At 40.6% G+C, this 16,452-nt stretch overlaps 1 protein-coding gene across 6 annotated transcripts in view; it reads left to right on the forward strand.

The window, feature by feature from the left end:
- RABEP1 (rabaptin, RAB GTPase binding effector protein 1) overlaps nucleotides 1-16,452 on the forward strand; it is a 103,891-nt gene that overhangs the window by 14,652 nt on the left and 72,787 nt on the right. For 3 of the 6 annotated variants that reach the window (XM_004058382.5, XM_055367258.2, XM_019013169.4), the window contains exon 2: nucleotides 12,093-12,221. The exons of 2 other annotated variants lie outside the window; for them this stretch is intronic. In XM_004058382.5, the coding sequence (XP_004058430.3) occupies nucleotides 12,093-12,221 (129 nt within the window). Of the gene's footprint in view, nucleotides 1-444; nucleotides 610-12,092; nucleotides 12,222-16,452 lie in introns of those variants that run through there. One more of the 6 variants, XM_055367263.2, reaches the window with a different exon arrangement.

Below are 16,452 nucleotides of genomic sequence, written 5' to 3' on the forward strand. Positions count from 1 at the left end.
ATTTTTTATTTTTTGTAGAGAAGAGGTTTCACCATGTTGGTCAGACTGGTCTCGAACTCTTGGCTCAAATGATCTGCCTGCCTCAGCTTCCATGAGTGCTGGGATTACAGGCATGAGACACTGTGCCCAGCTTTTTGTTAGTTTTCTATTGTTAGATATTGACTTTTTCTGAATGTTTTGGAATTTTAACTGATACTGCAGTCAGTATTCTTGGAATTATGTCTTTACACATATCTATGATTATTTCCTTAGGATAAATTCTTGGTGGTGAAATTGTATAATGACCTTTAGTTGAGAACCACTGGTTTATGACAAAATGCTTTAGGATACCCCCTTTACCATTCTGATATAAAATTTTACACAAGACGTTTTTAAAAACCCCAAAACCTAACAGCATAATGCCTTTATTGTAAAGGAAAATAATTTGTAATTAATACAGATTGCTTACAGATTTCAACGTATAAATGAACAGTGTGACTGCATAAAAGAAGAACATCCCTAGGAGGTGGTATTACACCGTTTACAACTTCTGCTCATGTGACTCATGAATCTCCTCTATTAAACACCTGTAATCATGGGGAAATCCAGCTAGGCCTTGGAACCAGGCAGGTCAGTGTTTGAATCCAGCTCTGCTACTTACTAGCTGTATATCAATAGGTTAGCTTAATCTTAGAATGTTTCTGCATCTGTAACTGGGGTGATAATGCCTATTTTATGGTTTGGTTTGAAAATTTAATGAGCCGGTGTATAAAATAACTTGCCTGATACTCCGTGAAGAGCTATTTGTGAATTATTTAATCCTTACTACAAAGCTAGAAGATAGTCCTATTATTAGTCCCCGTTGTTACAGATGGAGAGAAGGAACCAGCTTAGTGGGAGGGCTGGGATTCAAACCCTAGTTTAATTCCAGAGCCTGTGCTCTCAGCTGTTATGCTCTATGGCTTCTCATATAATAGTTGATAAATAGGCAGTGGATACTTGATTGTTAGCTCCTGTTATTACACATTTCATTTTCTGTAGCTTTAATCAAGAGTTTCCTCCCAAGTATTAACATCAGCGTTCTTTCCTTAAGACTTCTCTTTCCTCTTGGTTCTTGTGTTCCCTTCCTGAGACATACAGTTAATCTCCTTCATCCACATGTAGGCAGATAGCTATTTATTAAAAATTCTGTTCCCTCTCTGTGTATGACCTTGCTATTTCGGAAAAGCCCATAAATAATGCAGCCAACTTTCCTTGTAAATAAAATATAACCCTGTGTTTTTATTATTTATTTAGAAGAACTTTTCTTCTGATAAGTAACCCCCACTGTAGAGTTTATAGCTAATGTGTAGCCTTTTTATAACCCAAGTGTAGGGAGATAAGGAATTACATCTACATTTTAAAATTTTCTATGTTACAATCAAGGGAAGAGTATATATAGGGAATTTGATTCGTTTTACGGTATAATTAAATATGGTTCTAAGAGGTGTTTTTTGTTGCATTAGGCTTTTTTCTTGTAAATGATAAAAATCTTAAGACTATTCTAAACCAATTACTGTTTATATTAGAGGAACTGGTAATAACCAGAGATTATGATATTCTTTATGAATAGTTCTCCACTGTGAATTGTGTGTGTATGTGCATAATGCCTCATTATATCTTAATATGGAGCTTCTTAAACACTTAAAAAGATTAGTATGTAGAGTCACCACCTTCCATGTGTCATGATTCTTAATGTATGGCCAGTCTCACCTATAACTCTCACCTCCTCCAGGATTTTTTTTTTTTTTTTTTTTGAGACGGAGTCTCGCTCTGTCGCCCAGGCTGGAGTGCAGTGGCGCGATCTCGGCTCACTGTAACCTCCGCCTCCCGGGTTCATGCCTTTCTCCTGCCTCAGCCTCCTGAGTAGCTGGGACTACAGGCGTCCGCCACCATGCCCGGCTAATTTTTTGTATTTTTAGTAGAGATGGGGTTTCACCGTGTTAGCCAGGATGGTCTCGATCTCCTGACCTCGTGATCCGCCCGCCTCAGCCTCTCAAAGTGCTGGGATTACAGGCGTGAGCCACCGTGCCCGGCCTCCTCCAGGATTTTAAACTAGGAATCTGTGATTTTATTTGGAAATATTTCAGTGTATGTGTAAACGTACCCCAATGCTATTATAACACCTAAAACCGGTTAACAGTAACACCAAATATCCATTCTGTGTTCACATATTCCCCAGTTGTCGTGCGCACTTGTGTGTGTGTGGAGGGGTTGTGGGGGGAGGAAGTTTCAGCCTACCACACTGATACCCAAACTGTCTCATTTTTGGCCAGTGTGTGGCCTCTTTACATTGACTCCTGAATCTTTTTATATAACCTTAACAGACAAGATGTTCTAGGCTTATCTTGTACACTTCCTGCCCTGGACCTGGAATCGGTCCTTTTTCCTAAGGATCCCTAGTTCCTTTTAGTGGGGAATGTCATTTAGAGAACACAGTCTGGGTACTAGGTGTGTAGCAGGGTTTTTTTTTTTTTTTTTTCAGCAGTTTTACTTAAATCACTATTATCACTATTATCCTTAAACAGAGAACACTGGGCATCATTTAATCTTTTATTGAGGACTTAGTATTATGGAAGTTAGTTTTGGTACTGAGCGTAAGCTAATGAGTCCCTAGGGCCGCTGAAGTTTGTTTTCAGTTAGTTTTGTTTGCCCTTATATTAAGTGGTTCTGAATTCCAATTCATTTTTAGTCACGGTTTTATTTTTGCCTTGTGACCCAGTCCTCTCTGCTGTCATTGGGGTTTGTTTCTCATTTACAGGGCTATTCAAGCTGCTCTCTGCACTCATTTCTTTTTCTTTTTTTCTTTTTTCTTTTCTTTTTTTTTTTTTTTTGAGGCAGAGTCTCTCCTTGTCGCCAGGCTGGAGTGCAGTGGCGTGATCTCGGCTCACTGCAACCTCTGCCTCCTGGGTTCAAGCGATTCTCCTACCTCAGCCTCCTGAGTAGCTGGGACTACAGGCTCCTGCCACCATGCCCGGCTAATTTTTATATTTTTAGTAGAGATGGGGTTTCACCATGTGTGCCAGGATTCTCTTGACCTCGTGATCTGCCCACCTCGGCCTCCCAAAGTGCTGTGATTACAGGCATCAGCCACCGCGCCTGGCCTACACTCATTTCTAAACTGCTTTTTCTCTCTGATTGGACTCCAGGCAAAACTGAGGGTTATATTAGGAGATATGACTGGGTCTTATAGAGTATAATATGCAGTTAGATGGGAAGGAAAATCTACCCAGCTAAGCATTCAAGTGCATGAGTTTTTCATTTCTGTTAAGCTTGAAGGCTGTTACATTACATTTTGTTGCCAGGCCTCCTTAGGCTTCTCTAGACTGTGACAGTTTCTGTGACTTTGGTTTGATGATCTTGCCAGTTTTAAGAAGTACTGGTCAGGTATTTTGTAGAATGTCCCTAAATTGGGATCTGTGTGATGTTTTTCTCATGATTAGACTGACATAATGTCTTGGGAGGAAGAGCACATGGGTAAAGTATCGTTTTCTTTGTGTCACATCAAGGTTACATACATGGCTTATCAGTGATGTGTAGCCTTGACCACCCCTACTGAGGTAGTATTGATCAAGTTTCTCTCTCTTTCTTGGGGTGCAAGCGGGGGGACCTTTCTATACTGTAGTCTTGAGAAGGAAGTCAGTATGTGCTCCTCCATCCCCATATGATGTTATGAAATCAGCCAGGTTGATCGTAAGCAGATTTTTCAAGTGTTTCCTACCCTCTAACTCTTGTTAATTCCTTGTAGATGTTTGTTATGATTGTTTAATCATTGCTTAGCACCCTATGAGCAGTCTTTAAGAGTATGGTAGTGGGAGTGACAGTATGTTTTGCCAAAGCTTCTTGGTTGCAAACAAAACAATTTGTCCTGTCTGGTCTAAGCAGAAAAGGTATTTTTGAGAAGATATGAAGTTGCTTAGAGAGTCATTGGGAGGGCAAGGGAGAGAGATTCTAGATGATTCTCAAACTTTAGCCTGCATCTAAAAGGGCTTGTTAAAGCATGTTACTAGGCCCCATCTCCAGAATTTCTGATTCCGGGAAGCCTGGGATGGGGCCTGAGAACTTCTCACAAGTTTCCAGGTGATGGTGATGTTGTGGTCCCAGAGCTACACTTGGAGAATCACTCCTTTATGCTAAACTTTAAGGAATACCCAAAAGCTGCTCTAGAACTGACCTTACAGGAAACTTGCCTCTGGTGCTGCTGGCCTATAGAAATTCACTTTAATGCTGTTGTCACTGCTGCTTGGACTGATACCATTTCTGATTCAGGAGCTAGACCTATACCACTGGGACACGACAAAAAGTCTTACAGCAATGAGAATAGAACCTCGTTTCTTTACACTGCTCTATTCTGAATTGAAGTTGCATTTGAGTGTGTTTGATTAGAGGAGGCTGGGTCACATGCCTGCATTCTGGTTTTAAGGGAGATTGGGGATTTGTATTTGACTTCTATTTTGGGAAGCTGAAACTCATAAAATGGAAATTTCTTTAAATGTAAGAAGACTATGCAAAAGATGATAGCCATGGATATGGCAGTTGTCAACTATAGCAGTACTACTGAAAGTAACCTGTCCACAAACTGTTTTTAATGGTCTTCTAGGGCACAAGGAACCTGAACCAGAATATAAATCCATGTACTGCTTTCTTCATTGAAAAATGTCAGTAGAACTAAGCAATGTGCTTAGTGTCTTAGTTTATTTTACGTTGTGGCACAAACTCCTTATCTCATTCTTAGACCAGTAACAAACAGTCTGCATACCAAACTTAGAGTAATAAATCAATATCAACCTCCACCAAGATTTCAGGTGATATACCAAGGGTCTCTTAGGCCTAACCAATAACTTTGTTTAAAAAAAAAAAAAAACCACCACCTGCGCCATGGTTAAAACTGCACTAGCTTCAGGTTGTAAGAGGAGCCTTGGTTTAATAGCAGTTCAAGTGGAAAGGGTTTAAGGACAGTGTTGGATTACATTAATCTTATGGGATAACAATAACAGTATGGGGTTGTGGCAAAAAAGCTAGAGTAGATTTACCGTACACTGTTAAGGGTATGGTCCTCTGAAGAAAGAAGATATTTCTATTAGACTCTATGCTGGTTTTGTGTTTAGATCAGACTGTCATATTTTATGTGGAACTTTGACTAAGTTTAGTTTGAAGGGTGAGCAACTTGGATAATGAAGCATTTAGAAATCATGATTAGGAGAAATCTGGAGAAGAAAACGGTGGGTGTGAAATTTCAGATACTAGAAAATCTGCTCTCTAATTCTGGAGAGCAGAACCAAAATCTCTAAGGGAGCAGATTTAGGGGAATGTTACTGAAAACATTTTTTTTTTTTTTTTGAGACGGAGTCTTGCTCTGTTGCCCAGGCTGGAGGGCAGTTGTGCGATCTCAGCTCACTGCAGCCTCGTCTCCCTAGTTCAAGCAATTCTCAAGCCTCAGGCTCCCGAGTAGCTGGGACTACAGGCGTCCGCCACCATGCCCAACTAATTTGTTTTTTTGGTATAGATAGGGTTTTGCCATATTAGCCAGGCTGGTCTCGAACTCCTGACCTCAGGTGATCCATCCCCCTCGGCCTCCCAAGATGCTGGGATTACAGTCATGAGCCACGACACCCGGCCAGCTTACCTTAGTCTATAAAGTTACCTTATAAGCTTTTTAATTTTTTAGCCTTTTTTTTTTTTTGGAGTGTAGTGGTGCCATCTTGGCTTACTGCAGCCTCAACCTCCCAGGCGCAAGTGACAGGCACACACAACCACACCTGGCTAATTTTTGTATTTTTAGTAGAGATGGGATCTCACTCTGTTGCCCAGGCTGGTCTCAAACTCCTGGCCTCAAGCAGTCCTCCCACCTTGGCCTCCCAAAGTAATGGGATTATAGATGTGAGCCACTGGGCCTGGCTAGGAAAATCTTAAGTGTAGTTTAAAAAATGATTTTATAGACTGTGAGTTTCTTAAGAGCAAAATTTAAAAAATGATTTTTTTTTGTGTTAAAATATTTTAAGACCATTAAATTATGAATACTTTTTTATGAGCAAATAGATTGAGGTAGAGAAATAAAATAATTATTAAAACAAGGAAGATAAAGCATCTCATTGCCTTTTGATTTAAATCTCATCAGCATAATTCTTTTACTACTCTGAATGCCATTTTGGATATTCATTACAGTCTTTTTTTCTATATAATTTTTGTGTAGCTCATACTGTGCTATGTATAATGTATTTATTTAATATAACTTTTTCTGGCTTGGTATTACTTCACTGAATGAATATGTAGGATGGGTAGGATATACCTACCATACTTAATAGTTTTATTTTATTTTATTTGATTTTTTTTTTGAGATAGGGTCTCATTCTGTCACCCAGGCTGGAATGCAGTGGTGCGATCTTGGCTCACTGCAACCTCTGCCTCCCAGGTTCGAGCAAGTCTTGTGCCTCAGTCCCCCAAGTAGCTGAGATTACAGGCACGCACTACCACGTCCGTCTAATTTTTGTGTTTTTGGTAGAGACAGGGTTTAGCCACATTGACCAGGTTGGTCTTGAACTCCTGTCCTGAAGAGATCCACTTGCCTTGGCCACTGAAAGTGCTAGGATTACAGGCATGAGCCACTGTGCCTGGCCAATAGTTTTATTTTAAAATCCAGTGAGAAACAAGATAAGACATATGAGTTTTAGGAACTGTTCAGATTCTTTGATCCCACTGGAGTTATTTTTTGTTGTAAATTGGTTGAAATAGGTGTTTTCTTGGATTTTGAACATCATTAAACAAAAAGGTTTCGTTCGTAGTAAATTTCACATTGCTTATGTCTTTATCAAATTTAGTGTAAAGATGCCAGGTGTGGTGGCTCACACCTATAATCCCAGCACTTTGGGAGGCCAAGGCGGGCAGATCACTTGAGGTCAGGAGTTTGAGACCAGCCTGGCCAACATGGTGAAACCCCATCTCTACTAAAAGTACAAAAATTAGCTGTGAGTGGTGGTGGGCACCTGTAATCTCAGCGACTTGGGAGGCTGAGGCAGGAGAATCACTTGAACCCCAGGAGGCAGAGGTTGCTGTGAGCCGAGATTGCGCCATTGCACTCTAGCCTGGGCGACAAGAGCGAAATTCCATCTCAAAAAAAAATAAATAAATAAAAATTTATTATATTGTTTTACTTGTAAGAGGAACGTAGTAGTAGGACACAGCTTAAGTCTTAGAAATATTTTAAGTTATTGCGTGTTCTCTTGTTTATATCAAAATTATTATTAGGTCTTTACTCCATTTATTTATTGTATTCTTTTTTCGTTTTGTATTGCTGTTGCTATTTGAGACATTCTGAATTGAGTGACATAGTCATTTTTCCCTTTGGATGTCAAGCATTATAAGTAGCCATTGCATGTCTGGACGTGGTGGCTCACACCGGTAATCCTAGCACTTTGGACGGCTGAGGCGGGTGAATCATCTGAGATCAAGAGTTCGAGACTAGCCTGGCTAATGTGGTAAAGCCCTGTCTCTACTAAAAATACAAAAAAATTAGCCGGGTATGGTGGTAGGCACCTGTAATCCCAGCTACTTGGGAGGCTGAGGCAGGAGGATCGCTTGAACCCAGGAGATGGAGGTTGCAGTGAGCCAAGATTGCGCCACTGCACTCCAGCCTGGGCAACAAAGCAACAACTCTGTCTCAAGGAAAAAAAAAAAAAAGTAGGCAATGGATTAGATAATTTCTCCCTTTTTCTTATTGCTCAAATGAAGGCAACAAATACGGGATGTGTGGAACTGTTGACAAAGGCTGGCATACTGATATTCTCAGCCTTCTAAATTTCAGAAGGTTTAATTTTGTTGAAGGCTGGCATTACAGTAATTAGTATTAGTTTGTTCATGATGCTATAAAGATACATGGTAATAGGGAAGGATATGAGCTGGAAGTCTCAGCATGGAACTGAGTCAGAATCTTGAGGTTGGAAGTGACTTCTGGTCTTTTCTGGCTACATACAAAGTCATTTGATCACTACTTTTTTCTTTATTAATTAAATAAATACTACCAATTTAATAATGACAGCTAACATTTATCAAGTTTGTTCTATATGCCACACTAAGTACTTTTTACATGGACTATTAGCTAATGATAGTGACCTATTAGTTACCATGTTATAAAAAATAATACAGCATTTTGTGTGATGAGAGCTATTTTCTCCTTGATTTGTGGTTGGTTGCTAATGCATTAGGATATGCTTATTTGTAAACTTTCTCATATTGAGAGTGAATCGATTTGTCTAGATGTTGTAGTAAAGGCATTCTTGTAAAAAGCAGTTTTTTTGTCTTTCTATATTGTAGAATTGCAGTATGTTAGAAGTACTTGAGGTGGATGATCACTTCTTAAAAATAAAATAAGACAATTACTCGATATACTCTCAAAAGGTCATGATTTCTAGAACTGAACACTGTCCTGAAGCCTGGAGAGAGCCAGGCTTTGTGGGTATAGAGTGGGTCTAAACTGTGGGTCAGAGCCATGAAGGGGTTGGGAGTAATGGAAACATACTTAATCTTGGCTGCATCTTTAACAGCTGCATTTTTGTTTTGTTGATTCATTTGCCTCAGTTCCTAATTATAAATATATTAATGCTGAGAGGTATGGGTGTTTCGGTTATGTGTGCATTTTGGTAGAAGGTAGGGATAGGAGGGGATACATCTTATTAGAGAAAAATAAGAACAGAGGGATTTTGGTTTTTCTCTTTCCTTGATTCCCCAGAGCCCTTTGTTACCTCTGTACTAATCAGTAGCTACCAGTAATACTAAAGTGTTAAGTGGAAAAGTTGTTTAACTTATTAAACAATGTGGATTTAACAATAAAAATACCAGCAGAATTAGCACAGAGAACAGATTTCTTTCATGATTTCAAAAGGTAATGTGAGATAATTGCACATTTTCCTTCCAGTGGATTTCTCATCCCTCTTTTTCTCAAAGTTATCAAACCTTCAGTTGACCAGAAGTCATTGCTTTGACTTAGAGACCCTACATGTTCGTTCCTCAAAAATTACCATTAGTGACATGGAACTCAAACCAGCAGTCATCCTCTTTCTGCAATGATTGCACCTACACTGTTAAATCTATAGTGAGGCTAGTTTCAAGGTCTCATGGGAATGAACACATAGCGATGCTTCTCGACTTACCATGGGGCTATATCCCATTATAAATTGGAAATAACATAAAACGCATTTAATATACCTAAGTTACGGAACATCATAGCTTAGCCTAGCTACCTTAAATGTACCCAGAATGCTTATATTAGCCTGCAGCTGGGCAAAATCTTCTAACAGAAAGCCTATTGTTGACAAAGGCTGGCATACTTACATTCTCAGCCTTGTAAATTTCAGAAGGTTTAATATTGTTGAAGGCTGGCATTACGGTAATTAGTTTGTTCACGATGCTATAAAGATACATGGTAGGCCGGGCACGGTGGCTCACGCCTGTGATCGCAGCACTTTGGGAGGCCGAGGTGGGTGGATCACCTTAGGTCAGGAGGTCAAGACCAGCCTGGGCAACATGGTGAAACCCTGTCTCTACTAAAAATACAAATATTAGCTGGGCGTGGTGGCATGTGCCTGTACTCCCAGCTACTCGGGAGGCTGAGGCAGAAGAATCGCTTGAGTCCGGGAGGCGGAGGTTGCAGTGAGCCAAGATTGCACCACTGCGCTCCAGCCTGGGTGACAGAGTGAGACTCTGTCTGAAAAAAAAAAAAAAAGATACATGATAATAGGGGAGGGTATAAGCTGGAAGTCTAAGCATGGAACTGAGTCAGAATCATGAGGTTGGAAGTGACTTCTGGTCTTTTCTGGCTATATACAAGGTCATTTGATTGCTACTTTTTTGTTACTCATTAAACAAATACCACCAATTTAATAATGACAGCTAACAGCTAACATTTATCAAGTTATAGTAAAATGTTGTATATCTCATGTAATTTATTGAATCCTCTAGTGAAAGTTGAAAGTAAAAAAGAGAATGGTTGTATGAGTACCATAATAAAGTGGAAAAATTGTAAGTGAAACCATCAGTTTGAACCATCTATGTTGGTTTTAGTTCATTGTCAAAGGAATACATATCTGCATAGAAGAGAACTTTGAGAAGCTTATGGAAGGCCAGGTGCGGTGGCTTATGTCTGTAATCCCAGCACTTTGGGAGGCCGAGGTGGGTGGATCATTTGAGGTCAAGAGTTAGAGACCAGCCTGACCAACATGTGAAACCCCGTCTCTACTAAAAATACAAAAATTAGCCAGGCGTTGTGGCACATGCCTGTAGTCCCAGCTAACTGGGAGGCTGAGGCAGGAGAATTGCTTGAACCTGGGAGGCAGAATTTGCAGTGAGCCGAGATCGCACCACTGCACTGTAGCCTGGGCAACAGAGGGAGACTCCGTCTCAAAAGTATATGGAAGAAATTAATGAGCCGTAATTCTGTTACTCATAGATAAATCATTGGTACATTTTTTCCAGTCTTTTTTTCTATACATTTTAAAATCAGCTCTCAATTAAATTGAGTGATTGGGAGAGGGGATAGCCTTCAAACATAATCTCAGATCTTGATTAAAATTCTAGGCAAATCATCATTATCTGGAGTGACTTGTAGTAGGAAACTTGGCCCTCTGCTGGCCTAAGTAGTTAGTGGTTGATTAGTACTAACTGATATCCCCTAAAGGGATTATGGTCATAGCTTTAAGGCTGGGATGCTGTTGGGGCAAAAGAGGAGATCAGGGGTTTGCACAGCTGGACCTCCTATCTTATGCTTCAATCAAAAGAACCCCTGGGTTTGGTCAGGGAAGGCAATCATTTAACCAGCTGTGTCCAAATTATAGAGTCCATAAAGTAAAAAAAAAGTCTGCTAATTTCCGCACACCATGATCAATATTGAAAACATGGAAGAAAACCAGATTATCTCCCAGTAATTGAGAGTTTATATAGAATGTACAGTTCTGTATCCTCTCTATGAATGGGTTTTTGATTATGATCTCAGTATAATGGTAATGGATCATTTTGAAGTTGGAAGAATAGTTCGGTCTGGTATGGCTACACTAGTTAGGGAACCTATTAGATTTTGCTTGTGACACTTGAGAGAAATGGGAAATAGCAAGATTGGCAGTAGGTTCATTTGTGGGATAAGTAGCTCAAATAATCCAATATTTAACGGTTCTAAAATTAAATTGCTATTCAGTTGCACAAAGGCACTTTAGAAGCTCTTTTTTTTTTTGAGACGGAGTCTCGCTCTGTCGCCCAGGCTGGAGTGCAGTGGCGCGATCTCGGCTCACTGCAAGCTCCACCTCCTGGGTTCACGCCATTCTCCTGCCTCAGCCTCCCAGTAGCTGGGATTACAGGCGCCCGCCACCACGCCCAGCTAATTTTTTGTGTTTTTAGTAGAGACGGGGTTTCACCGTGTTAGCCAGGATGGTCTTGATCTCCTGACCTCGTGATCCGCCTGCCTCGGCCTCCCAAAGTGCTGGGATTACAGGCGTGAGCCACCGCGCCCGGCCTAGAAGCTCTTTTTTTGTGGGGAAGTTGGCCTTATGTGATTCTCTGTATATTTGTGGTTTCACTTTACATGACTCATTTACAGTTGTGTATTAAGTCTAATACAAGGATCTTTTTTTTTTTTTTTTGAGACAGAGTCTCACTCTGTCACCCAGGCTAGAGTGCAGTGGTGCGATCTCGGCCCACTGCAACCTCCGCCTCCCGGGTTCAAGCGATTCTCCCGCCTCAGCCTCCTGAGTAGCTGGGATTACAGGCACCTGCCACTACACCTGGCTAATTTTTGTATTTTTAATAGAGATGGGATTTCTCCATGTCGGCCAGGCTGGTCTCGAACTCCTGACCTCGGGTGATCCGCCCGCCTCGGCCTCCCAAAGTGCTGGGATTACAGGCGTGAGCCACCATGCCTGGTCTGTCTTACTTTTTTTAAACATTAGAATATCCTAGCATATGGTGGATTTTTGGAAGAAGCTTGAATACTTGTTTCACGTATAGCAATGTACAGCTAGAATACTAATTTACTGTTTTATAAATTTATGAATAAAAGTTATTACTTGTTAACTAGTGTTTTTTTCCCCCAGTTTCTCTTCAGCAACGGGTAGCAGAATTGGAAAAAATTAATGCAGAATTTTTACGTGCACAACAGCAGCTTGAACAAGAATTTAATCAAAAGAGAGCAAAATTTAAGGAGTTATATTTGGCTAAAGAGGGTAAGTTCATAAGTCTCGCACCAACTTCAATGCGAAAACTGCCTTAAAGTGTTGAGTTTCTTGGTAGTAGTGTTAATTTTATCATTGAATAAACCTTGATTTTATTTGTACTTGCATAATAAAAGAATACTGTTTAAAGGCTAGGTTAAGAATGGGATTGAAAAACAAGTTGAAAAATGCCTTCTTCAGATTTTGCCTTGTTTTTTGATCTTACTGTTCATATTTAGGTTGCATAGCCTTGAGATAAGAGAATGTTATTGCTCTTAACATTTGGGATACAGTTGTGGGCAAACTAGGATTGTTGGCATTCTAATAACAGCTTTAGCTATGTTATCTTTAATTCCATGAAACATCAGTTTTACCCAACAAATATTCAGTTATTTATCAATAAATATTTATTTAATATCTACTATGAGGCAGACATTATACTTATGTGTTGGGTATACAGAAAGAGGAAAATTCATGTGGTTCTTTAACTTGGTTGAACTCAATGAGCAAAACAGATGTTAAGTGATTGTGTGATGAGTCGTTAAAACAGGAAATTGCAGGCTGGGCACGGTGGCTCACACCTGTAATCCCAGCACTTTGGGAGGCCAAGGGGCGGGGGCGGATCACCTGAGGTCAGGAGTTCAAGACCAGCCTGGCCAACATGGAGAAACCCTGTCTGTACTAAAAATACAAAATTAGCTGGGCGTGGTGGCGCATGCCTGTAATCCCAGCTGCTCGGGAGGCTGAGGCAGAAGAATTGCTTGAACCCAGGAGGTAGACGTTGAGGTGAGCTGAGATTGCGCCATTGCACTCCAGCGTGGGCGACAAGAATGAAACTCCCATCTCAAAAAAAAAAAAAAAAGAAAGAAACTGTATAAGGAAAATACATGAGAGAACATGATGGGGGACCTAATTTGAAGGATCAGGGAAGGGGCTTACATTCTAAGTATCGACCTAGAATAATGTGAATGTAGTTTCCACAGCTCTCTAGACCAGTGATTCTCAAAGTGTGATTGTGGAACAGCATGATTATCGTCATCATCACCTGGGAAAGTTGTTAGAAATGCAAATGTTTGGGTCCCGCCCAGATTTACTGAGTTAGAAACTGTGGGATTTGGGTCCAGCTGCACACTAAATTTTGAAAACTGCTCTAGTCTATAATAGAATAGTGGCTCTCAAATTCAAATGTGGATAAAAATCACCTGGAGAGCTTGTTAAACCACAGTATGTTTGGGTGGAGCCCAGAAATTTGCATTTCTAATAAGCTCATAGATGATTCCAGTTACTGCTAGTTCAAGTACTACAGTTTGAGAAATCCTGTTCTGGACTAGTGATCATGCAACTTTTTTAACTTATGAACTCTGTAAAATATATACTTATATACAACCTTCATACATGTTAAAGTTGATGTTTAAAATTTTTTGCTTGAAAAGATGTGAAGGATAAAATTTTATATTGTTGATACTTGCAATTTAAATGAAAGCTTCGTGCTTTTGTTTTTTTTTTTTTGAGATGGGAGTCTCCCCCGACATCTTCCCCTGTCACGCAGGCTGGAGTTCAGTGGCACTATCTCAGCTCACTACAACCTCCGCCTCCCATATTCAAGTGATTCTCCTGCCCTGCCCCAGCCTCCCGAGTAGCTGGGATTACAGGTGTGTGCCACCATGCCCGCCTAATTTTTGTATTTTTAGTAGAGACGGGGTTTCACCATGTTGGTCAGGCTGGTCTCAAACTCCTGACCTTGTGATCCGCCTGCTTCGGCCTCCCAAAGTGCTGGGTGAGCCACCACGCCTGGCCAACTTCCTGCTTTTAAACATATCCAGTGGAATGAAAATATCAGTGATTTATCCATTGTTATCTGTTTAACAAACAGATGAATAGCTTTATAGCAGAAATTTTACAGTGGTTTTCCTCCTTGCATTGGGTTTTCTTCTTTACATCTCCTTTAGAATTTTTTTCTTAAAAATGGTTTTGAAACTTGAGTGTGCATTTGTTTCATTCATTTTTTTTTTTTTTTTGAGACCGAGTCTCGCTGTGTTGCCCAGGCTGAAGTGCAGTGGTGTGATCTTGGCTCACTGCAACCTCTGCCTCCTGGGTTCAAGCGACTCTTGTGCCTTAGCCTCCCTAGTAGCTGGGACTACAGGTGTGTGCCACCACGCCCTGCTAATTTTTGTATTTCTAGTAGAGACAGGGTCTCACCACGTTGGCCAGGCTGGTCTCGAACTCCTGACCTCAGATGATCCTCCCGCCTCGGCCTCCCAAAGTGTTGGGATTACAGGCGTGAGCCACCACAATGGGCTTGAGTGTGCATTTGAATTACCTAATAGGGTTCGTTAAAACAAGGATTACTGGCTTCCACCCTCAGAGATGCTGATTTACTAGGTCACTGGGATCCAGAATTTGTGTTTTTAGCAAGTTACCAGTTGATGGAGATGTTACTGTTCAGAGACCATATTTTAAAAACTATTGGCCTAAAGTAATATCTTGTGCTTGAAACTCTTAAAATATGCATATAAATGTTTTCTTTATGGAGATATTATTAAAATTTATTATAAATACACAGTTGATCACATTATGGATATTTTACATATTTAAATACTATGAAAATAAGGCCAGGCGCGGTGGCTGACACCTGTAATCCCAGCATTTTGGGAGGCCGAGGCAGGCGGATCACAAGGTCATGAGTTCAAGACCAGCTGGGCCAACATGGTGAAACTCTGTCTCTACAAAAAAATACAAAAATTAGAAGGCATGTTGGCATGGGTCTGTAATCCCAACTACTCAGAAGGCTGAGGCAGGAGAATCGCTTGAACCTGGGAGGTGGAGGTTGCAGCAAGCTGAGATTGTGCTGTGGAGTGCAGTGGCACTCCATCCAGCCTGGGTGACGGAGCACGACTTCATCTCAAAAAAAAAAAAAAAAAAAAAAACAGACTAAAAAATAGGAAAATATAAAAATCATTGGAAATGCAGCTCTTTTGAGATACATTGGTTCTCATTAAATCGTTAATCTCTGGATGCATATTATTTACTGCTAGAAAAAGATAGCTTGTCAGCATCAATTCTATTGTAGTATTTTTTTTTTAAACATATAAATGCCAAGAACCCTTGGTCTCATGAGTGAGTAAATAGAAAGAGTTTTATTACAGCAATTATTATTCAATTCTCTTAGCTGTTTCTGAATTATATGTTAAATTACATAGTTCTTTAGCATCAAAATGTTTTTGTCCTATCAGCCAACAACTGAATTAGGTCTGTCTTCAATTTCGTTGAAAGAGGACTTGCGTCCACCTGACTTGCCAAAAGATTTGTTACACTGTTATTAGTCATTCACTTTTTAATTATTGACACTAATTTTAGTTATCCTCTGTGAGGCAGAGTCTCGCTTTTTCACCCAGGCTGGATGGAGTGCGGTGGCACAACAATCTTGGCTCACTGCAACCTCCGCCCCACGGTTCAAGTGATTCTCCTGCCTTAGCCTCCCGAGTAGCAGGGATTACAGGCGTGTGCCACCACACCCGGCTAATTTTTTTGTATTTTCAGTAGAGACAGGGTTTCACCCTGTTGGCCGGGCTGATCTTGAACTCCTAACCTCAAATGATCTGCCCCGCCTCAGCCTCCCAAACTGCTGGGATTACAGGCATGAGCCACCGTGCCTGGCCTCATAGAGGAGTTTTTAATACAACAGGACAATGAACCATAGTAAGATACTATATGATGGAAGGTTCTTAGGCCTTGTAGAATTTAGCCCTGGCTTGGAAAGGATTACTGACTGTGGTATGGTATGGAGTTCCATTTTTTCATGGCTTTCAGGAGGGCTGTTTTTTTTTTTCTTTTATAGGCTGGTAAGTAGGTGGGAAAGCTGATGTTCATGTCTAGGCATGGTGGCACTCTGCAAGACACTGTGGAGGTTGGGATGAATGAGATATATGGTTTCTATTCCCAAGAAAGAATAGTCTACTGTGGTAGATAATACATTTTGCACAGTATCATCATTTCAAGATGTATTGTGTGTCACAAGAAATAGCCCTGTCTGGACTAGGCACGGTCGCACATGCCTGTAATCCTAGCAGTTTGAGAGGCTGAGGCGGGTGGATCACCTGAGGTCAGGAGTTAGAGTCAGGCCTGGCCAACATGGTGAAACCCTGTCTGTATTAAAAATACAAAAATTAGCTGGGCCTGGTGGTGGTGTGTGCCTGTAGTCCCAGCTACTTGGGGAGCTGAGTTAGGAGAATTGCTTGAACCC

Source organism: Gorilla gorilla, chromosome 19, assembly GCF_029281585.2.
Source record: "Gorilla gorilla gorilla isolate KB3781 chromosome 19, NHGRI_mGorGor1-v2.1_pri, whole genome shotgun sequence".
Taxonomy (NCBI): domain Eukaryota; kingdom Metazoa; phylum Chordata; class Mammalia; order Primates; family Hominidae; genus Gorilla; species Gorilla gorilla.